The following is a 24,662-nucleotide window of genomic DNA, read 5'->3' as shown; positions in this document are numbered from 1 at the left end:
TATACAGAATATCGGCCGGTCCGATAATCGGTCAATCCCTAATGCATGTGACAAACTCTCCTCTCTAAGTGAGTTTGCCACAAGCTCCTGGACTATGGGCCCTACAGGCAAACCTGTAAAAGACTACCACAAATTGACCAACTGTTAGCACTGATTTCATGGATCTGTTTTGTGCATAGGACCATATGCACGGTCGGTCAAAACTATGACTTCATAATAGATCTGGATGATTTTTGGATATGTTGGTCACCCAGATCAGGACTGTCAGGGGGTGTAATATGTGTTTGTGGAGATATCATGTGTTTTGGGACTTTTTAGAAATGTATGTTTTTTCTGTGCTTAGAGATAATTTGATGATAATTAGTGCAGTTACTGATCCAATTATCTCCCATGCAGAGGGGAGGGATTGTGTGTCATGTGGGAGTGCCTTACATTGTAAATGTGTTATTGGTTTGTGTCCCTGTCCCCAACAAGGACCATGTGGGCGTACCCCTTGCTTGGTGATTGTCATAAAAGGCTTGTGTGGCACCATTAAAAGCTATTCCATCTTACACTCCAAAACTGTTTGTCGTCTTGTTATTGGAGGGAAATAAGATTTACTCCTGTGTCTGCTGTTCCAGCTTGCAGGGGAATCAACGGGGAAAATCTTTAAGGACTAGTGTTCTGTCTCTAGGACAGAGAGCTAAACCTTCCTGCTCCATAAACTTCAGATACCATATTTCTTTGATCTCAAATTTATTAGAACAAGCCAGGTGAAACTACAAATTTATATAAATAAACTTCAATCAGTAAAGTATTGCATACAACAAAGAAACAATGATCAATAATACAGGATAACATAGCAAGAACTCACTTTTTAAGCTCTCTCAGGGGTGATGACTAGAGATGAGAAGTACATGGCTTGCTTTTTACTGTATCTTCTCAAAATGGAGGCTGATACACTTCCTGTACACGTTCTGCCCATAATGCTGTGCTTTCTAACAACTTTATTTAACCCCTTAAGGACTGGACTTTTTTTGCGATGTTGTACATTTGCGACCAGGCATCTTTTTACACTTTTGTGGTGTTTGTGTTTAGCTGTAATTTTCCGCTCTCTCATTTACTGTTCCCATACAAATTCTATATTGTTTTTTTCAGGACAAAAGGGGCTTTCTTTACATACCATTATTTATATAATCTCATCTAATTTAATTTAAAAAAAATGAAAAAATATGATGAAAAATTGAAAAAAATACACGTTTTTTGAATTTTATGTGAAAAATCTTTTACTCATCTACAAAAGCGAATGAAAAAAACTGCTAAATAGATTCAAAATGTTGTCCTGAGTTCAAAAATACCCAGTGTTTACATGCTTTTTGCTTTTTTTTTGCATGTTATAGGGCTATAAGTACAAGTAGGATATTGCGGTTTCAAAACATACATTTTTAAAATGTATCAATAGTGACATTGTAACACTGTTATCTGTCATAAATTGCTAAATAACACCCCACATGTACATGTTTTTTTAAAAGTAGACAACCCAGGGTATTCAATATGGGGTATGTCCAGACTTTTTTAGTAGCCACTTAGTCGCAAACACTGGCCAAAGTTAGCGTTCATATTTGTTTGTGTGTGAAAAAAGTAAAAAACTAAATTGAACGCTAATTTTGGCCAGTGTTTGTGACTAAGTGGTTACTAAAAACGACTGGACTTACCCCATTTGCAATACCTTGGGTTGTCTTCTTTTGCAAATGGTATGCCATCATGGGGGTAATTCTCATTCCTGGGCTACCATATGCTCTCAAAGGCAACGTAACCAACCTGGCCATTTTCAATGTAAAAATATTTGACCTATATATTTGACCCTGTAACTTTCAAAAACGCTATAAAACCTGTACATGGGGGTCCTGTTCTACTCAGGAGACTTTGCTGAACACAAATATTAGTGTTTCAAAACTGGAAAATGTATCACAACAATTATATCATCAGTAAAAGTGCTGTTTGTGTGTGAAAAATGCAAAAAAAAGTCACTTTCACTGACAATATCATCGCTGTAATATGTTTTACTGTTTTGAATCACTAATATTTGTGTTCAGCGAAGTCTCCCGAGTAAAACAGTACCCCCCATGTACATGTTTTAGGGTGTCGTAGAACGTTACAGGGTAAAATACAGTGATAGCAAATTAAATTCTCTGGTCTTTCGGCCTGGGTTGGCAGGCAGGTCCCTTAAATTGCAATCAATAAAATAACTTAATTATGTAAAAATATTACCTAAATACGCACGTAGAATTTAAATATATATGCATATTTATATATTTGAAGTCTACGTGTATATTTATATAATTATTTATGTAATTTTGTATATCGACATATGAATAGTTTGCATTCTTTTTATTTATTTAAATATACATAGATATATATACAATTTCATTCTAAGTGTATTTTGATATAAATATATATATATTAATATCAAAATACAGTTAGAATAAAATTTCGTATAGATATATAATTTTTTTTCAATTTTTTATTATTATTTTTAATTTTTTTAATTTAATTTAAATTATTTATTATTCGTATTTTATAATAATATATATATACAATATATATAGTTATTATATATATTATATATATACGTGTGCAAATTAATTATAAGTGTATTTTTATATTAATATATGTACATATTAATATAAAAATACACTTAGCATGACATTATATATATGATATATAGACATATATTATATAGGTATAATATATGTCTATATATACACATATATAATAATATTTTTTTTTTTTATTAACTATAACTTTAAATTTTTTTTTTGATTTTACACTGGCAGGGAGACTGCCTGTCAGCACAGACAGTCCCCCTGCAGGCAGAGTCTAGGACACCTATTGTGACCATGTGGTCGCCCTGTTGGGCGATCACATGGCCCCAGGGGTCCTAATCCGCCATGGGGAGACTGTCTGGGCTGCAGGCAGTCTCCCCACAACGGGAGCACCGCCGATCGCCGCCGGGGGAACGACGGCGATCGGGTAAGTACATTTTAAATTTAGGACGGTTCAGGACCGTCGTCGGTCGGCAACGCAAAAATGCCGATGACGGTCCTGAACCGTCCTGCGTCCTCAAGGGGTTAAACATACTATTCTAAACAACAAAGCACAAACATAATGAATAAAGTCTGGAGGACAGAACACTCCCCGCCTGACGTTATGTGACGTCACTGACAGTCTTCTGCATAAAACAACGGAACAAGTTCGGCCACTGGTCTTAAAAATACTTTGGCCTCGTTCTGCTGGAAGTTCTTGACTTCGACTTTACGGATACACTTATCCTCGCTTGGCAGTACTCTGGTGATCAGACCTAACGTCCACTCATTCCTTTGTGCCTGGCAGTCTCTCATAAGTACAACATCAAAAGGCGGATCCATGGTAAATTGGCCATCTTTTGTGTCTGTAACGTTCCACAAAGTTTACAGCAGGTAACACACTTGAAAAGGAACTTGCTCACACATCTCTTAGCTCCAACTATCCACAGTTCAGCAGCTTGTAAAGCTCCTTCAGTAAACAGTCAGTCCTGGTGTTTGGTTTGGTCATGGTAGTGTTGGATGAGTAAGTAGGCAATGTGGTGGTGGCCTGGGATCACTAAAGGATGTTTCTCCGAAAACTCTAACTTGCCTTCTTTTAAACGGCCTCCTACTCTCAACAGGCCATTTTGATCCAGGATTAGATAGTTTCTTTTAAACGCTGTCTTTAGGAACAGGTTTCTGGTTAACAATACAGTCGTTTTCTTTGGCGAAGACTTCTCTCTGTACAACAGATATTATCCAATTTTTAGATTGTTCTAGGTCAGTTGCTGTGTAGACTTTTTTACAGTGATGCCAACCTTTGCAGTTGTCATGAGATGGTGGCTCCTTTTTTTAGGACTGAGCTATGTGGATTAGGCAAGTGATAGCTCGTACTAGTGACTTCCAGGTGGAGAACCTGCTAAAACGGTGGGTTTTAATCTGGTTGAGAGAAGTTGTTGTGACTGAGGTAGAAACCTGAGGGATGATTTCCTGATCCTTGTCGACATTGATCAGATTAAATGTGGCAAAGTCATTAATGTTGCAGTCGGGACTGCGCAGAAAGGTGGGACATGTGAACCATGAAGTACTTTCGAGATGGCTGGCTGCAACAGATCTGGTTGCTAGGTCTGCAGGATTGTAGTCTTTAGGCACAAAATGCCATTGTTCTGGGCGGGTGGACCTCCTTATCCTCAACACTCTGTTATTGTTTAACTCTTCCTTCATAGCTACTAGTCGCTGTTGCATATTTTGCATTGCTTGTTGTAAAAACTGCAGTTGCTGGTCTTTTATTAGGCTTTCCTCAGTCCCACCATGATGTCCCTTCTCTTGTTTTAGAAGCTCCACCTCGTTCCTGTATGCATCCAGCTGCCACCGTAGACTGTCATTTTCTTCTTTTAGTGCATACGCCTGAGCTGCTAAAGCTGATTTGTCGACTGACTTTTTTATTTGGGATGTCGCTGCTGTCATCATCAGATATTTCCATTTCCTCTTCCCGACGGATCCCCATGAGCTGTTCACTGTGTGCATTTTGCAGTTCTTTGGAGAGATATTCACCATTGCTGGAATCTGTCACCTTTTTGGCTTCTTTAAGTTGTTCCTTGAGAACGTTGACAAGCGCTTGAGCATGAGTCTGCTCCTCGTTGGCTTTTTCAAGTTCACTCTTGTTCATAACTTCCAGGAAAAGCCCATCTTCAATTGACATTGCTTCCTGATTGTCCTCCTTTGCTCTCCTGAACACTGTGCATCCTAAGTTGTCTTGGTCCCTGTCATAGATATTGCTGTCACGGGGGAACTTAGGAAAGGAAGAGGTACAGGGTTGCTGTGGGGTAGCTCCTTTGTGAGGATGCGATTTTGGAAGGGCTGCAAGAGAGAAGGATGACCATTCTCTAGTGTACTAGTGAGTAAGTTATTAACAGATACCGGTTTGTGTGCGCCCCCCAGGCAAACATCGCCTATAATGACCCATCCAAGATCGATTTTTTTTGGGGGTATATGGGGCGTTGTGAGGACCATTAATTTGCTTTGTGGGCTTGCAAGATATCCCTCCCTAGGAGTAAGATTATCTGAGCCTGATCATCTAGTTCTTGTATTAGAAGTGCTATGTGATTCAGGTGATCATCCATAGACTCGATTTGTAGGCCGTCAGCTCTTCTCCCTGCCGTCTCCACTGTACCTGCACAGGTCTTAAGGGAGTAAGGACTGCTGAGGCGCTTAACAGATGTTGTTCTCCTTGAGGAAGGCTTTGCGATCCCGCATGGTCTTTGCCCTGAAGGTTCTGCATTTCCGAAGAGGGTGTTGCGTCTTATGCAGAGGGCAGAACGTAGCATGGTCACTATCTTGATCCTCTGGCTGAGACTCTGCAGATCTGTGGGAATAAATTTTAGTTTTGTGCACTGCCACTGGAGCCCTGAGTTGCTTAGGACCAGAAGAAGTGGCATAAGACACTGGAAAAATGAAACTGGGGTCGTCTTTCGTTCCTGCTTATATGTCCACAAACTCTGTAAAGGGTGGAAGAGGTACATTGTGTTTTCGTTTGTAGTTACAGCCATAAGCGATCCATCTTTCGTGCAACTCATAAGGAAGTTTTTGTGCTAAGGAGTTAATACCTATAGCTGAGTCAAGATAAGAAAGGCCGAGTAAGTCTCCTTCTGCTTTAGCGACTCGTAACTCCATACACGGGTCACTGAATTCTCTGAGCCTTTGGTAACCTTTGTTAGGTATTCTTGGGAAGTCCTCTATCCTTTTAAAAAGTGTACTCTCTATAGCCTCTGGTGAGCCATAACATCTATCCAGCCTACTCCAGATGTCTGTAAGGCCTATCTCTGGGTGGTTTATAATAATGTCTCTGATCCTTTTTGCATGCTCAGCAGAATCATTGCCAAGTCACTTCATGAGGAGATCTATGTGTTCCCTGGATAGATCTAGACCTTTGATGGCACTCTGGAAAGAAGATCGCCATGCCCTGTAATGCTGGGGATGATCACTGAATTTGGTAAGTCCTTGGGTAACTAACTCACGCTTTGCAAGGAACTTGTCAAGGTCTACAGAAGCCTGGTTGGCATTTGGGTAGGCTGTTGTTGTATCGTAGTGTGGTGTATGGGCATACCTGGTAGGAGTCTCTTCTTTGGGCGGGCTGGGTTCATACTTGCATAAGGTTGGCGGCTTGTACCGGCTTGTTGCATACTCCCTTAGAGTGAAAGCAGGTGGTTGACACCGGCTTTATTTGATGTGACTCACTGACGTTTGATTTATTGCTGTGGAGTACTGCTTGGGTTAGAGTGCTGGTAGACATAGTCTGAAGTGCGCTGCATGGAATCTTGGTGGTCTTCCTCTAGACCCAGTATGCTGCTACTTACTCTTGGCTCATCGTAGACAGCTGCTTCTAATGCTTTTGCTTCTGCAATGGCGGCAGCAGCGTCTGTCTACTGCTAGCCTCTCCATGTTAGCTTCTAGGATAGCCCGCTGCATATTCAGAGATGCTTCTAGGTGAGCCTTTTCTTTTTTTTATCTGCAACTCTTGGTCTGCGAATGCGGCCTTGGCCCTTACTGCTTCGGCTTTCGAACGGGCGATCGCTGCTGCATTTGCGACAGATGACTTGGATGAGCTTGCGTGTGATCGTGTTTTACAAGAAGATGCCCCACTGTGAGACATGGTTGCGGGGGAGAAGCTGTCCTGCTGTATAGAGACCGTTGAAGTGTCAGTGCTGCGTGACAGAGCGCGTCTCTGTGTAGCCTGGCTGCTTGCTTCCAAAGCTTCCAAAGTCAGCTTATCTTCATCCCAAAGGTCAGCAGAAATTTCACTGTTCTGTCTCTTTGACAGAGAGCTAAACCTTCCTGCTCCATAAACTTCAGATACCATATTTCTTTGATCTCAAATTTATTAGAACAAGCCAGGTGAAACTACAAATTTATATAAATAAACTTCAATCAGTAAAGTATTGCATACAACAAAGAAAAAATGATCAATAATACAGGATAACATAGCAAGAACTCACTTTTTAAGCTCTCTCAGGGGTGATGACTAGAGATGAGAAGTACATGGCTTGCTTTTTACTGTATCTTCTCAAAATGGAGGCTGATACACTTCCTGTACACGTTCTGCCCATAATGCTGTGCTTTCTAACAACTTTATTTAAACATACTAGTCCTTGGCAGAGGTACCCAGTCGGGGTATAGGGAGCTCCGTTATATTGGTTGGCAGCGGTGGGATGGCTTCCTAGCTTTGGGAAATCCAGCACTACATCAGTGGAAGGATGGGCGAGTAATTCAGGAGAATGAGGTATGCTAGTCCCTGGGAGGGATGCAGCCCAGAAAGAACTATGGTACGACGCCCTGGAGTAAGTTCAGTTTCAGCGGCAGGAGAGTCTTCCTAGTTTAGCGCACCGCTTCTGGGAACAAGTGACCTGGCGGATGGAGCTTCTGGGGGAACAACCCGTGACAGAGCGGGTAAGGCACCTTGAATCCCTAGTAGAGAGGGAACCTATCCTGGACAACTCATACCGGGTGCTATGGTGGTGCACAGTCCAGCGAGAGACTTGGATGGCAGAGGGCGTTCAACCGGAGGGGGAGAACTACAGAAGCCCTGGCTTGTTATGGAAGGCCTTGGAGGAGGAGGACGACGACTTTGACAGTCCAGCAGAGTCACGGTACTGGGCTATCTATTATTACTGGGGAGCGATGCTACAGGGTCCAGGATATATTTGGCTGGGACAAGACCTCCGCTGTCTAGTTGCCATGGAGCAGGAACCGGAAATAGACTATGTAAAACTGCTATACTCTATTAAGCCACAGCACGTTGACGCAGAGCAGGAAAGCTGGGTGGCTTACCCAGACCTGGCACACTCCAGGTGGGGAGACCTGGCTGCTGTACCTCCTGTTTCACTACCAGCTCCAGAAACAAGGGGACCTTATAGACTGGTCCTGGGAATACCACCAGTTGGCAGGTGGAGATGGGACCAAGGTCTCTCCACCAGCCCTACCGGGATGCTGGGCAGTCTGCCCAGATCCCCAACCCCAGATGGAGTTGTTAGGAGTAGGGACAGTCGGTCACTCTCCCCAGCAGCAGTATGGGAGAGCAGTATCGTCCTTCCTCCTCAGCGGCAGAGTGTATTATTGGGAGAGAAGATGGTCGGTCTCTTTCCCCAGCGGCAGAGAGTGTCACAGGTAGCGGAGTGTGTTGTCCTTCGTCCCCAGCGGCGGTGTATCCTACAGGGAGTGGAGACAATCGGTCCCTCTCCCCAACAGCAGTGTGTAGTACAGAGAGCGGAGTGTTTTGTCCCTCCTCCTCAGCGGCCAAGTGTATTATTGGGAGAGGAGACAGTCGGTCCCTCTCCCCAGCGGCCGAGTGTGTTACAGGGAGTGGAGACAACTGGTCTCACTCCCCAGCAGCAGTGTGCAGCACAGGGAGCGGAGTGTGTCTGCCTTCCTCCCCAACCAGTCTCACTACCCAGCGGCAGTGTATATTCCAGGGAGAGGTGTGTCTGCCTTCCTCCCCAGGAGCAGAGTGTGTTACAGGGAGTGGAGACGGTTGGTCTCTCCCCCCAGCGTCAGTGTGTGTTACAGTGAGTAGAGACAGTCGGTCTCCCTTCCCAGCGGCTGCCAGAGACACCTTGGGAGGGGACGGTCGGTCCCCCTCACCAGCGGATGGGGCTGTCGTTCAGGGACCAGCACCCTAGTGTGGATGGTGCAGATGGGACCAGGTCTCTGCACTAACCTGACAGGGATGCTGGGCAGCCTACCCAGATCCCCAACTGCCCATTCTCAACCTTGGTCCCGGTGCAGGAGAGGTAACTAAGGCCTCTACTGACCCCCTTCGAGCAGAAGAGCTGGCCTCTTCCCTACCTACCCCTTTGTACTGGGGTCTGACGACCCACCAACCAACCCAGCTGATATGCTGGCTACGGGACAGAGCGCTGCTGGCCTCTGCCCACCAGGAACGGACGAGGGAAACTGCATCCCCAGCGAGTACTTGGTCCAACCAGGGGGAAATGCATCCAGGTTGTTTCCCCGCAGGACACTGGATGTACAAACGACAGTTGTAGCAGGAGGCCGTCTGGACAACTACGCCTTTTGGGAAAGGCCACCAGACTATCACAGACCCAGACCGATTGGAGGTCTGGGGTCTGGATAGTCTCCCCGAAAGGAGGAAGATATGTGAAAAACTCCCCTCTCCAGGTGAGTTTGCCACGAGCTCCTGGAGGAGCCTACTTGCCAGCCTCCTGCCCACAGACTATGGGCCCTACAGGGAAACCTGGAAAAGACTACCAAACTTGACCGACCGTTAGCACTGATTTCACAGAACTGTTTTGGGCATAGGACCATGTGCACGGTCGGTCAAAACTATGACTTCCAGGAAATTCCTGAATCCCTGAACTGATCTGGGTGATTTTTGGATATGTTGGCCACCCAGATCAGGGATGTAACATTTGTGGGGATATCGTGTTTTGGGGTACTTTTGGGACTTTTTTTTAGAAATTTGTTTTTTTCTGTGCTTGGAGATAATTGGATTAGAATTAGTTCAGTTACTGATCCAATTATCTCCCAAGGGATTGTGTGTCATGTGTGGGAGTACCTTACATTGTAAATGTGTTATTATTGGTTTGTAAGTTTGTGTCCCTGTCCCCAACAAGGTCCATGTGGGCGTACCCCTTGCATGGGGATTGTCAAATAAGGCCAAGTGTGGCTCCCATTAAAATCTATTCCAGCTTTCACTCCAAAACTGTGTTTCGTCCTGTTATTGGAGGGCAATATTTACTCCTGTGTCTGCTTTTCCAGCTGGCAGGGGATTCAACGGGGAAAGTCCTTGTAAGGACTAGAGCTAATTCCCCATTCGGCTCCAGGAAGGAGCGGTTCCAGGGCCACAGTCAAGCCACGGCGACTGTGTGCAGAAGTGCTGCGGTTTGTCCCCTGTTCCAGTTGGAAGCGGTCCTTGGCGGAGGTACCCAGTCGGGGTACAAGGAGCTCCGTTACAATGCATATTTTTGAAACTGCCATCTTCCTCTACGTATGTAATTAAGTTCCAGCGCTGTTTACCTTTTTTTGTTTGTATTGATTTGTATCCACAAGGATGAACTACAGCTACTGCACCAGATAGAGCGTTGATTCTGTTTATAGTTTACGTATGTTTGCCAGTTAGCCTTGATCGCTGGGGTTTATATTTTTTTTGTTATTTTTGTTAAGCCATTTTACGATAAGTCCTGCGAATTTCACTCTAAATAATCCACCTCAGCTCATCATAACTGCTGCTATAAACCGGTCTCTTGGTTTTCCAGTAATCCAAAGCAATTATTAGCAAGCAGTTTTTTTTTAGTATTCTGCTATTTCAGACGTGATGAGATATTGATTACATTTAAGATTTTAAGCCAACAGTTTAAATTAAAATCTGTTGCTTTATTTGTTATAAAATATTGGGGCCATTTGTCTGTTAAGGAGCGTTTTTCATCCAGTTATCTGTTGTCTGTTCCAGTTGACAGTTAATAAAGACCAGAAGCTGCTCCATCAGTTGGGATTTTCAGATGAGCAAGCTCTGACTGTGAAGACACTGGGAGGAGGTACGCCGGCGGAAACCTCGGCCAGCAGTAGCAGTAGCGCCACATTCAACTCCTCCTATGTTATGGAACAGGTAGGCACCAGGGTGGCGTAAATGTTCTTTTTGGTCAGTTGATCAGGTCTGTAAGTACAATAAAGTTTCGAATTGTGCAATTTGCAGGAAAAATCCCTCCCTGGTGTGGTGATGGCTCTGGTCTGCAATGTATTCGATATGCTGTACCAGCTTGCCAACCTGGAGGAACCAAGGTAAGGAACTGTGTTTTGCATTTAAGTTAAAGGACTTAGTTCTCTGTGAACAATAAAATATGTTTCCATTTGACTGATGGCCTCATTTACTTTACTGTATGCCCGGTCAAAACGGAGCTAAAAAAAACATGCTCCTGCTTAATATAAGACCCTTTCCATGTACTTCCATGGCCCCCTGTTATTAGGGACGCTCCTGCTTAATATAATACACCTCCCCCTGCACTGTACTTCCATGGCCCCCGTTATCAGAGAGGCTTCTGCTTAATTTAATACACTGACACTCCCACGCTCTCTCCGCACTGTGCTTCCATGGCCCCGTTATCAGAGAGGCTTCTACTTAATATAATACTGACACTCCCACGCTCTCTCCGCACTGTGCTTCCATGGCCCCCGTTATCAGAGAGGCTTCTACTTAATATAATACTGACACTCCCACGCCCTCTCCGCACTGTGCTTCCATGGCCCCCGTTATCAGAGAGGCTTCTACTTAATATAATACTGACACTCCCACGCCCTCTCCGCACTGTGCTTCCATGGCCCCCGTTATCAGAGAGGCTTCTACTTAATATAATACTGACACTCCCACGCCCTCTCCGCACTGTGCTTCCATGGCCCCCGTTATCAGAGAGGCTTCTGCTTAATATAATACTGACACTCCCACGCCCTCTCCGCACTGTGCTTCCATGGCCCCCGTTATCAGAGAGGCTTCTACTTAATATAATACTGACACTCCCACGCCCTCTCCGCACTGTGCTTCCATGGCCCCCGTTATCAGAGAGGCTTCTACTTAATATAATACTGACACTCCCACGCCCTCTCCGCACTGTGCTTCCATGGCCCCCGTTATCAGAGAGGCTTCTACTTAATATAATACTGACACTCCCACGCTCTCTCCGCACTGTGCTTCCATGGCCCCCGTTATCAGAGAGGCTTCTACTTAATATAATACTGACACTCCCACGCTCTCTCCGCACTGTGCTTCCATGGCCCCCGTTATCAGAGAGGCTTCTGCTTAATATAATACTGACACTCCCACGCCCTCTCCGCACTGTGCTTCCATGGCCCCCGTTATCAGAGAGGCTTCTGCTTAATATAATACTGACACTCCCACGCCCTCTCCGCACTGTGCTTCCATGGCCCCCGTTATCAGAGAGGCTTCTACTTAATATAATACTGACACTCCCACGCTCTCTCCGCACTGTGCTTCCATGGCCCCCGTTATCAGAGAGGCTTCTACTTAATATAATACTGACACTCCCACGCCCTCTCCGCACTGTGCTTCCATGGCCCCCGTTATCAGAGAGGCTTCTACTTAATATAATACTGACACTCCCACGCCCTCTCCGCACTGTGCTTCCATGGCCCCCGTTATCAGAGAGGCTTCTACTTAATATAATACTGACACTCCCACGCCCTCTCCGCACTGTGCTTCCATGGCCCCCGTTATCAGAGAGGCTTCTACTTAATATAATACTGACACTCCCACGCCCTCTCCGCACTGTGCTTCCATGGCCCCCGTTATCAGAGAGGCTTCTACTTAATATAATACTGACACTCCCACGCTCTCTCCGCACTGTGCTTCCATGGCCCCCTTTATCAGAGAGGCTTCTACTTAATATAATACTGACACTCCCACGCTCTCTCCGCACTGTGCTTCCATGGCCCCCGTTATCAGAGAGGCTTCTGCTTAATATAATACTGACACTCCCACGCTCTCTCCGCACTGTGCTTCCATGGCCCCCGTTATCAGAGAGGCTTCTACTTAATATAATACTGACACTCCCACGCTCTCTCCGCACTGTGCTTCCATGGCCCCCGTTATCAGAGAGGCTTCTACTTAATATAATACTGACACTCCCACGCCCTCTCCGCACTGTGCTTCCATGGCCCCTGTTATCAGAGAGGCTTCTGCTTAATATAATACTGACACTCCCACGCTCTCTCCGCACTGTGCTTCCATGGCCCCCGTTATCAGAGAGGCTTCTACTTAATATAATACTGACACTCCCACGCTCTCTCCGCACTGTGCTTCCATGGCCCCCGTTATCAGAGAGGCTTCTATTTAATATAATACTGACACTCCCACGCCCTCTCCGCACTGTGCTTCCATGGCCCCCGTTATCAGAGAGGCTTCTACTTAATATAATACTGACACTCCCACGCCCTCTCCGCACTGTGCTTCCATGGCCCCCGTTATCAGAGAGGCTTCTGCTTAATATAATACTGACACTCCCACGCCCTCTCCGCACTGTGCTTCCATGGCCCCCGTTATCAGAGAGGCTTCTACTTAATATAATACTGACACTCCCACGCTCTCTCCGCACTGTGCTTCCATGGCCCCCGTTATCAGAGAGGCTTCTACTTAATATAATACACTGACACTCCCACGCCCTCTCCGCACTGTGCTTCCATGGCCCCCGTTATCAGAGAGGCTTCTACTTAATATAATACTGACACTCCCACGCTCTCTCCGCACTGTGCTTCCATGGCCCCCGTTATCAGAGAGGCTTCTACTTAATATAATACTGACACTCCCACGCTCTCTCCGCACTGTGCTTCCATGGCCCCCGTTATCAGAGAGGCTTCTACTTAATATAATACTGACACTCCCACGACCTCTCCGCACTGTGCTTCCATGGCCCCCGTTATCAGAGAGGCTTCTGCTTAATATAATACTGACACTCCCACGCCCTCTCCGCACTGTGCTTCCATGGCCCCCGTTATCAGAGAGGCTTCTGCTTAATATAATACTGACACTCCCACGCTCTCTCCGCACTGTGCTTCCATGGCCCCCGTTATCAGAGAGGCTTCTACTTAATATAATACTGACACTCCCACGCCCTCTCCGCACTGTGCTTCCATGGCCCCCGTTATCAGAGAGGCTTCTGCTTAATATAATACTGACACTCCCACGCTCTCTCCGCACTGTGCTTCCATGGCCCCCGTTATCAGAGAGGCTTCTACTTAATATAATACTGACACTCCCACGCCCTCTCCGCACTGTGCTTCCATGGCCCCCGTTATCAGAGAGGCTTCTACTTAATATAATACTGACACTCCCACGCCCTCTCCGCACTGTGCTTCCATGGCCCCCGTTATCAGAGAGGCTTCTACTTAATATAATACTGACACTCCAACGCCCTCTCCGCACTGTGCTTCCATGGCCCCCGTTATCAGAGAGGCTTCTGCTTAATATAATACTGACACTCCCACGCCCTCTCCGCACTGTGCTTCCATGGCCCCCGTTATCAGAGAGGCTTCTGCTTAATATAATACTGACACTCCCACCCCCTCTCCGCACTGTGCTTCCATGGCCCCCGTTATCAGAGAGGCTTCTGCTTAATATAATACTGACACTCCCACGCCCTCTCCGCACTGTGCTTCCATGGCCCCCGTTATCAGAGAGGCTTCTACTTAATATAATACTGACACTCCCACGCCCTCTCCGCACTGTGCTTCCATGGCCCCCGTTATCAGAGAGGCTTCTACTTAATATAATACTGACACTCCCACGCCCTCTCCGCACTGTGCTTCCATGGCCCCCTTTATCAGAGAGGCTTCTACTTAATATAATACTGACACTCCCACGCCCTCTCCGCACTGTGCTTCCATGGCCCCCGTTATCAGAGAGGCTTCTACTTAATATAATACTGACACTCCAACGCCCTCTCCGCACTGTGCTTCCATGGCCCCCGTTATCAGAGAGGCTTCTGCTTAATATAATACTGACACTCCAACGCCCTCTCCGCACTGTGCTTCCATGGCCCCCGTTATCAGAGAGGCTTCTGCTTAATATAATACTGACACTCCCACGCCCTCTCCGCACTGTGCTTCCATGGCCCCCGTTATCAGAGAGGCTTCTACTTAATATAATACTGACACTCCCACGCCCTCTCCGCACTGTGCTTCCATGGCCCCCGTTATCAGAGAGGCTTCTACTTAATATAATACTGACACTCCCACGCCCTCTCCGCACTGTGCTTCCATGGCCCCCGTTATCAGAGAGGCTTCTGCTTAATATAATACTGACACTCCCACGCTCTCTCCGCACTGTGCTTCCATGGCCCCCGTTATCAGAGAGGCTTCTACTTAATATAATACTGACACTCCCACGCCCTCTCCGCACTGTGCTTCCATGGCCCCCGTTATCAGAGAGGCTTCTGCTTAATATAATACTGACACTCCCACGCTCTCTCCGCACTGTGCTTCCATGGCCCCCGTTATCAGAGAGGCTTCTACTTAATATAATACTGACACTCCCACGCCCTCTCCGCACTGTGCTTCCATGGCCCCCGTTATCAGAGAGGCTTCTACTTAATATAATACTGACACTCCCACGCCCTCTCCGCACTGTGCTTCCATGGCCCCCGTTATCAGAGAGGCTTCTACTTAATATAATACTGACACTCCCACGCCCTCTCCGCACTGTGCTTCCATGGCCCCCGTTATCAGAGAGGCTTCTGCTTAATATAATACTGACACTCCCACGCCCTCTCCGCACTGTGCTTCCATGGCCCCCGTTATCAGAGAGGCTTCTACTTAATATAATACTGACACTCCCACGCCCTCTCCGCACTGTGCTTCCATGGCCCCCGTTATCAGAGAGGCTTCTACTTAATATAATACTGACACTCCCACGCCCTCTCCGCACTGTGCTTCCATGGCCCCCGTTATCAGAGAGGCTTCTACTTAATATAATACTGACACTCCCACGCCCTCTCCGCACTGTGCTTCCATGGCCCCCGTTATCAGAGAGGCTTCTACTTAATATAATACTGACACTCCCACGCCCTCTCCGCACTGTGCTTCCATGGCCCCCTTTATCAGAGAGGCTTCTACTTAATATAATACTGACACTCCCACGCCCTCTCCGCACTGTGCTTCCATGGCCCCCGTTATCAGAGAGGCTTCTACTTAATATAATACTGACACTCCAACGCCCTCTCCGCACTGTGCTTCCATGGCCCCCGTTATCAGAGAGGCTTCTGCTTAATATAATACTGACACTCCAACGCCCTCTCCGCACTGTGCTTCCATGGCCCCCGTTATCAGAGAGGCTTCTGCTTAATATAATACTGACACTCCCACGCCCTCTCCGCACTGTGCTTCCATGGCCCCCGTTATCAGAGAGGCTTCTACTTAATATAATACTGACACTCCCACGCCCTCTCCGCACTGTGCTTCCATGGCCCCCGTTATCAGAGAGGCTTCTACTTAATATAATACTGACACTCCCACGCTCTCTCCGCACTGTGCTTCCATGGCCCCCGTTATCAGAGAGGCTTCTGCTTAATATAATACTGACACTCCCACGCCCTCTCCGCACTGTGCTTCCATGGCCCCCGTTATCAGAGAGGCTTCTACTTAATATAATACTGACACTCCAACGCCCTCTCCGCACTGTGCTTCCATGGCCCCCGTTATCAGAGAGGCTTCTGCTTAATATAATACTGACACTCCCATGCCCTCTCCGCACTGTGCTTCCATGGCCCCCTTTATCAGAGAGGCTTCTACTTAATATAATACTGACACTCCCACGCCCTCTCCGCACTGTGCTTCCATGGCCCCCGTTATCAGAGAGGCTTCTACTTAATATAATACTGACACTCCCACGCCCTCTCCGCACTGTGCTTCCATGGCCCCCGTTATCAGAGAGGCTTCTACTTAATATAATACTGACACTCCCACGCCCTCTCCGCACTGTGCTTCCATGGCCCCCGTTATCAGAGAGGCTTCTACTTAATATAATACTGACACTCCCACGCCCTCTCCGCACTGTGCTTCCATGGCCCCCGTTATCAGAGAGGCTTCTACTTAATATAATACTGACACTCCCACGCCCTCTCCGCACTGTGCTTCCATGGCCCCCGTTATCAGAGAGGCTTCTACTTAATATAATACTGACACTCCCACGCCCTCTCCGCACTGTGCTTCCATGGCCCCCGTTATCAGAGAGGCTTCTACTTAATATAATACTGACACTCCCACGCCCTCTCCGCACTGTGCTTCCATGGCCCCCGTTATCAGAGAGGCTTCTACTTAATATAATACTGACACTCCCACGCCCTCTCCGCACTGTGCTTCCATGGCCCCCGTTATCAGAGAGGCTTCTACTTAATATAATACACTGACACTCCCACGCCCTCTCCGCACTGTGCTTCCATGGCCCCCGTTATCAGAGAGGCTTCTGCTTAATATAATACTGACACTCCCACGCCCTCTCCGCACTGTGCTTCCATGGCCCCCGTTATCAGAGAGGCTTCTACTTAATATAATACTGACACTCCCACGCCCTCTCCGCACTGTGCTTCCATGGCCCCCGTTATCAGAGAGGCTTCTGCTTAATATAATACTGACACTCCCACGCTCTCTCCGCACTGTGCTTCCATGGCCCCCTTTATCAGAGAGGCTTCTGCTTAATATAATACTGACACTCCCACGCCCTCTCCGCACTGTGCTTCCATGGCCACCGTTATCAGAGAGGCTTCTACTTAATATAATACTGACACTCCCACGCTCTCTCCGCACTGTGCTTCCATGGCCCCCGTTATCAGAGAGACTTCTACTTAATATAATACTGACACTCCCACGCTCTCTCCGCACTGTGCTTCCATGGCCCCCGTTATCAGAGAGGCTTCTGCTTAATATAATACTGACACTCCCACGCCCTCTCCGCACTGTGCTTCCATGGCCCCCGTTATCAGAGAGGCTTCTGCTTAATATAATACTGACACTCCCACGCCCTCTCCGCACTGTGCTTCCATGGCCCCCGTTATCAGAGAGGCTTCTGCTTAATATAATACTGACACTCCCACGCCCTCTCCGCACTGTGCTTCCATGGCCCCCGTTATCAGAGAGGCTTCTACTTAATATAATACACTGACACTCCCACGCCCTCTCCGCACTGTGCTTCCATGGCCCCCGTTATCAGAAAGTCTCCTGCTTAATACAAGACACTGAATCCCCCTGCACTGTGCTTCTATGGCCCCTTTGTCAGAGTGGTTTTACTGTTAGACTGCGTTGTTAGTGAAGTTTGTGTCTCTGCAGGATAACAGTAAGGGTACGGAAGCTTCTTTTATTGATCCCGACCGACCCGGCGGTGCAGGAAGCCCTGGACCAGCTTGATTCCCTTGGCAGAAAGGTATGTGTCCACTTTCATGGACAGTAGTCTGTCTTGAATTATTTTAATTTATTACTTATGAGTAAAAAAATCATGGCAAACCATGTACTATCTATTAATATTCTCAAAAAAATATCCCAGCAGAGGCAAAACTGACGTGAACATTATAGTGAATCTTAGAAAATGCTTCATGTATAAATAGTTATTGTGACATTTCAGATTTGCAACAACATTGTGTTAAAATAGCAAAGGCAATAATATGACCAACTAAATCATGCACTTACTGATCAGCCATAACATTAAACCTACTGACCGGTAACGTTAATAACATTGACAATATATCGTTACAATGTCACCAGTCAAGGGGTGGGATATATTAGGCAGCAAGTGAACAGTCAGTTCTTGGATTTCGTGTGTTGGAAGCAGGAACTGGTGACTGGATCAGAATATCTCAAAAACGGATGTCTTGTGGGGTGTTCCCGGTATGCAGTGGTTGGTACCTACCAAAAGTGGTGCAAGGAAGGGTAACTCATTGGTGCACGTAGGGAACGAAGGCTAGCCCATCTGGTCCGATCACAAGAGGAGCTACTTTAGCTCAAACAGCTGAAAAACATAATGCTGGCCAAGATAGTAAGGTGTCAGAACGCACAGTGCATCACTGTTTGCGGAGTATGGGGCTGTGTAGCCACAGACAGGTCAGAGTTTGATGATGAACCCTGTACTCCTCCGAAAGCGCCTTTAATTGGAGCGTGAGCTAGACCGTTGAGCAATGGAAGACGGTTGCCTGGTCTTATGAATCACTCTTTTAGTTCAGTTGGGTGTCCGGGTGCGTGAAGAAAGAAGGCAGGCCGGTGGAGTCAGTGTTATTGTCTGGGAAATCTTGGGTCCTGGCATTCATGTGGCTGTTACTTTGACATGTACCACTTACCTAGAGATTGTTACAGACCGCATACACCCTTTTTTGGCAATGGTGTTCCCTGATGGCAGTGGCCTCTTTCAGCAGGATAATGCACAACGTTACACTGCAAAAATTGTCCAAGAATGGTTCAAGAAACATGAAATTGAAGTTAAGGTTTTTCCTTCGCCTCCAAATTCCCCACATCTCAATCTGAATGAGCATCTGTGGGATTTGCTGGAACAACAGATATGATCCATGGAGGCACCACCTAACAACTTGCAGGACTTAAAGGATCTGCTGCTAATAGCTAATAGCTGCCAGATACCACAGGACAAATTCAGAGTCCATGCCGTCACTCATCAGAAATGTTTTGGCAGTTAGGCAGGTGGTTTTAATGTTGTATGTATGCAAAATACGCAATGAGTTTACCATAACCTGTGTATGTACCATGTTATTTTCACTATCCTGCTGTGGTACATATGTAATGAGTGCATGTGGTCAGAGTTTGGGTGGTGGTCTGGTTTTTCCATTTATCTCTAAATGCTTTTTTCTTATTTTACTCAGAAGACGCTACTGTCAGAATCCCAGACTACACAGTCTTCAAAATCTCCATCTTTATCCTCAAAACAACAGCATCACCAGCAAAGTGCCAGCTCTATCCTGGAGAGCTTGTTTCGCTCGTCTGCCCCGGGCATGTCTACTTTTAGAGTGCTTTATAACTTGGAGGTAAATGAGAAGCTGTGGCTTTAATTTGGTAGCTCGTTCCTTTCAGAAATCCTCTGTATTTTGGAAGTGGAGCTGTTGATAATTCTTGGATTGCAAGGTTTGCCTCTTAAAGGGTTGCTTTAAACACCATAATCGTTTCACCTTACTAAAGTGGTTATGGTACACATGCTTTATTTTAATAAAAAATGTTTCACTATGAAGATCAATACTTTTTCTGTGTGTCAATCAGCCAGCTGGAATACTCTCTTCCTGGCTGGCAATATCAGTTTTGTACAGATTTTGCATTTGGTGTCCAGAAGTCAGAGGCACAAAACAAGTCATTGTGTTGTACTATCACATTGGCTGCCCCTACAGGACTACATGATGCTCAGTGCGTCTGGCTGCTGACAGTTAAAATATCAACCTCACGGGGTGGCTGGCTAAATAGCTTTATATAGCAAGCAACCCTTTTAATAGTACATAACAATGACTACTGCACTAAACTAGTCATTTTTTATATGAATCCTTAAATCTCAATTAAAGCACCCATCTTATGAGAAGCTTTGGTCTGGAGATTGTTACTTAATGCCTAATCTATCTACTTTGGCTGCTGGGCTAAATGCTGTACCACCATTATCTGTCACCATAAACGGACAAATTCTAATAAACCATTTCATTGTCTCCCCGTAGGTTCTGAGCTCCAAGTTAATGCCAACAGCTGATGATGAAATGGCAAGAAACTGCGCCAAATCTTTCTGTGAGAACTTTCTGAAAGCTGGGGGTCTGAGGTGAGTCAGGGTCTCCTGTAACGGGAGTTTTTTACCTTTATTCTTTCTCTGCTGGGGGTCTGAGTTGAGTCAGGGTCTTCTGTAACGGGAGTGTTTTACCTTCATTCTTTCTCTGCTGGGGGTCCAAGGTGAGTCAGGGTCTTCTGTAACGGCAGTGTTTTACCTTCATTCTTTCTCTGCTGGGGGTCCAAGGTGAGTCAGGGTCTTCTGTAACGGGAGTGTTTTACCTTCATTCTTTCTCTGCTGGGGTCTGAGGTGAGTCAGGGTTTCCTGTAACGGGAGTGTTTTACCTTCATTCTTTTTTTTCCTGCTGGGGGTCTGAGGTGAGTCAGGATTTCCTGTAACGGGAGTGTTTTACCTTCATTCTTTCTCTGCTGGGGGTCTGAGGTGAGTCAGGTCTTCTGTAACGGGAGTGTTTTACCTTCATTCTTTCTCTGCTGGAGGTCTGAGGTGAGTCAGGGTCTTCTGTAACGGCAGTGTTTTACCTTCATTCTTTCTCTGCTGGGGGTCCAAGGTGAGTCAGGGTTTCCTGTAACGGGAGTGTTTTACCTTCATTCTTTCTCTGCTGGAGGTCTGAGGTGAGTCAGGTCTTCTGTAACGGCAGTGTTTTACCTTCATTCTTTCTCTGCTGGGGGTCCAAGGTGAGTCAGGGTCTTCTGTAACGGGAGTGTTTTACCTTCATTCTTTCTCTGCTGGGGGTCTGAGGTGAGTCAGGATTTCCTGTAACGGGAGTGTTTTACCTTCATTCTTTCTCTGCTGGGGGTCTGAGGTGAGTCAGGGTTTCCTGTTTTTTTTGCAAATCTTTTTTTTATTAAGTGGTAAATGGACAGAATATACATGCTAGTAAGATTTTTATTTATTTTTTGTTTTCATGAATATTTATATTATGTGTAGTGGATGCAGGGAGAGTATTTGATTAGTAAATGCAGTGTGTGTGTGTGTGTGTGTGTAGTGGATGCAGTGTGGGTACTGGATTGAGTGTGTGTGTGTTCTCTTAGTGCCCCCATTCCCCTTAATGTTCCTCTCCCTTCTCTTTTATTGTTCCCCCTCCTACCCCAGTGTTCTTTTCCCCTTCCCTCCCCTGTACCTTAGTGTCCTCCCTTAATGTTCCTCTCTCCCCCCTAGGGTCCTTCCCCGTCCCATTGTGTTCTTCACCTCCCCCCCTTCCCTGTCCCATGGTGTTCTTTCCCCCCTCCCCTGTCCCATAGTGTTCTCCCCCCCCCTTCCCTGTCCCATAGTGTTCTCCCCCCCCCCCCTCCCTGTCCCATAGTGTTCTCTCCCCCCCCCCCTCCCTGTCCCATAGTGTTCTTCATCCCCCCATCTGTCCCATGAGAGGTTCTGCCCATACAGGCTGCAATACATTAAACAGAGAAATCGCTCTGCACATGCGCTATGTGATTTCCATAAAAGGCACAAAATTCAAGTCCCAGCAGCAACTACCTGTCTGTTTGGAGCTTTCAGGTCTCTTGCAAGATTATTCTCATTAGAACTAGTGGGAACTGGTATCGTCAAATCAATTATGACTCGAGAAACAAAGCAATTCTGAATGGTAAGACGACGTGAGGTTGGTGGGTCTTTTTAAGTCCACAATTCCAGCTGTACACTGGGCCAAGGCAAGACTGTGACCTCTACAGAGAAATCTACTGGCAGAATGGAACCTCCTCTCTGGATCTCTTCATGGGTGTTTGGCCCTCCAAGATAAGTTTATATTTGTGGAAAATATCCTGGTTTCTTTCTGAGAATCTCTCATTTTAAATTAAAATTCACATTATCACCACAGATGCATCTATCATCGTCTGGGGAACACATCTTCGAAAATAGGCAACAAAAAGTCAATAGACATTTTAACCAAAGCAGTGTGGTTGGCCCTCCTGAGTTTGGAAAAAACATGTTCTGCATTTGTCAGAAAGTCACCTGCTTTCTCTATCGGAAGTCCATAATAAAGAAGACACAGTTATTCTGGCAGACGCACTGAGCAGGAACCATTTATAACAGGGGGATTGGTCTCTTTCCCATCGAACCTTTCAATAAATAGTTTTAAAATTTGGTACTGCAGTTCTGACAACTTCAAGAATGAAAAAAAAAAAGAGATTTGCTTCAATCAGCCACTCAGACCATACAGAATATTTGGACACCCTAGCTGTTACTTGGAACTGACTTACATCTTCCCTCTAGTCATTCTAGTTGAGAAAGTTATTCAGGACAAAGCACTAGTCATTGCTATCCTTCTTTTTTGGCCTTGCAGAAGTTGTTTCTCAATCCGTTTGAACCTCTAATTCTGGGACACAATCTAGTCCCTCTAAAGACTGTCAAAACCTTCAATCTTAGTGTGGTATCTGAACGGCAGATATTCAAATAAAAAAGTTTTAGTCCTGAAGTAACTTGATATTCTTTGAAAGTTCAGGGTTCTGCTATCAGTGTCTATACCATTTACAATCAGATCCTCTAATCTCTACATTTTTCAGGGCAGTCTCTAATCTCCTACTATCGGAGAAAGTGTCCTCCTGTGGGATCTGATTTTAGTTCTAGAAGCACCGTTCAGGATTGCAAATTAAATGTCCTTACTGAAAGACAGTGTTTGTGGTGGCTGGAACATCGATTTAAAGACTGAGAATTACAAGCTTTGTCTGTTAACCCTCCTAATGTGTTTTTTTTTTTTTTTTTTTTTATCCTGATGAGGTCATTTTGAAGTTTCACTGTTTTCTGCCCAAAGTATCTTCAATGGACAATATTAATCAATAAATGATGCTCCCAACATTTTGTCAGAACTTGAAAGAACTTAAGTATCATTGCCTGGATGTTAAACGGACACTGTAGGCTTTTTGTCTGCTTTATTTTATTAAACTTATGGTATCTGGAATCCCCTGGTAGCATAATTTAATTCAGCATTAAACCATTTTAAACGTTTTTATGGTTCAATGCTGTTACGGGCGCTCTGCAGATCATTACTGGATTACCTTGTTTTATGTTACCCTATGCTCTTTTTTCGGTATTATTGCTGTATGGACACAATTACACGAACAACCAGGATTATATATTCGTGCATACGAACAAAGACCACCCAGCCCTTGGCGTGTGCCGCCACTTAACCTTTTTCACCTTTGAAACAACCGAACGGACGACCACCGGGAAGCTGCGGTCTGCGGTTAACCACAATCTTAATTGACTGCCTCAGGGTGACCTTGTTCGTATAATAATTCACCGTACCCAAACTCCCAAACGAGGACCACCTACACTCCGGCGTGTGTCTCCAATTAGAACGTTGGGCTGCGGTTAACCGCAGGCTAATTACCCGCTACAGGGTGGTCTACGTTCGGTTCACGAACGGCTGGGACAACCATCCACAGAGCGGTATTCGTGCAACTGTTTAACAGTCTCTCGCTCCATGGGTTTTAGAGCCAGGTCCCGCTCACCTATCACCTGTTATTGTCCGTTTTCAGGACAAAGGAACAGGAAAGGACTTTGTATGCAAAAGACTTGCTATACCGTTCGTGAGGTCTGAGCGCTATTCACCTATCTGCTGCGCTGAAATCTGAGCTATCTAATGAATGGTAGAATTTAAAATGTGTCTACTAAAATGTTACAAATATGTATTTTTATGCTGTTTTACCTGTTCTAATAACACGTGGGATTTTGGGCGCTTGGAGATAATTTGTGGGAACCAGGGTAACCTAGCTGTACTGGTCACTCAGTAAGTGAATGGTTTGCCGTGTGTCAGTCGTGGTCACTCAGTAAGTGAATGGTTTGTTGTGTGTCAGTCGTGGTCACTCAGTAAGTGAATGGTTTGCCGTGTGTCAATTGTGGTCACTCAGTAAGTGAATGGTTTGCTGTGTGTCAGTCGTGGTCACTCAGTAAGTGAATGGTTTGCTGTGTGTCAGTCGTGGTCACTCAGAAAGTGAATGGTTTGCCGTGTGTCAGTCGTGATCACTCAGTAAGTGAATGGTTTGCTGTGTGTCAGTCGTGGTCACTCAGAAAGTGAATGGTTTGCCGTGTGTCAGTCGTGGTCACTCAGTAAGTGAATGGTTTGCCGTGTGTCAATTGTGGTCACTCAGTAAGTGAATGGTTTGTTGTGTGTCAGTCGTGGTCACTCAGTAAGTGAATGGTTTGCTGTGTGTCAGTCGTGGTCACTCAGAAAGTGAATGGTTTGCCGTGTGTCAGTCGTGATCACTCAGTAAGTGAATGGTTTGCCGTGTGTCAGTTGTGGTCACTCAGAAAGTGAATGGTTTGCCGTGTGTCAGTCGTGATCACTCAGTAAGTGAATGGTTTGCCGTGTGTCAGTAGTGGTCACTCAGTAAGTGAATGGTTTGCTGTGT

General features: G+C 45.9%; 1 protein-coding gene across 3 annotated transcripts in view; it reads left to right on the top strand.

Annotated features, from left to right (window-relative positions):
* Positions 1-24,662, top strand: part of USP24 (ubiquitin specific peptidase 24) — a 219,868-nt gene that overhangs the window by 121,804 nt on the left and 73,402 nt on the right. For 2 of the 3 annotated variants that reach the window (XM_063427640.1, XM_063427642.1), the window contains 5 exons: positions 10,510-10,665; positions 10,753-10,838; positions 17,886-17,979; positions 19,421-19,582; positions 20,252-20,349. In XM_063427640.1, the coding sequence (XP_063283710.1) occupies positions 10,510-10,665; positions 10,753-10,838; positions 17,886-17,979; positions 19,421-19,582; positions 20,252-20,349 (596 nt within the window). The remainder of the gene's footprint in view (positions 1-10,509; positions 10,666-10,752; positions 10,839-17,885; positions 17,980-19,420; positions 19,583-20,251; positions 20,350-24,662) is intronic. The other variant, XM_063427641.1, reaches the window with a different exon arrangement.

Source organism: Pelobates fuscus, chromosome 7, assembly GCF_036172605.1.
Source record: "Pelobates fuscus isolate aPelFus1 chromosome 7, aPelFus1.pri, whole genome shotgun sequence".
Taxonomy (NCBI): Eukaryota; Metazoa; Chordata; class Amphibia; order Anura; family Pelobatidae; genus Pelobates; species Pelobates fuscus.
The sequence above is the reverse complement of the archived record's forward strand: the minus strand, read 5'-3'. Positions and strand labels throughout refer to the sequence as shown.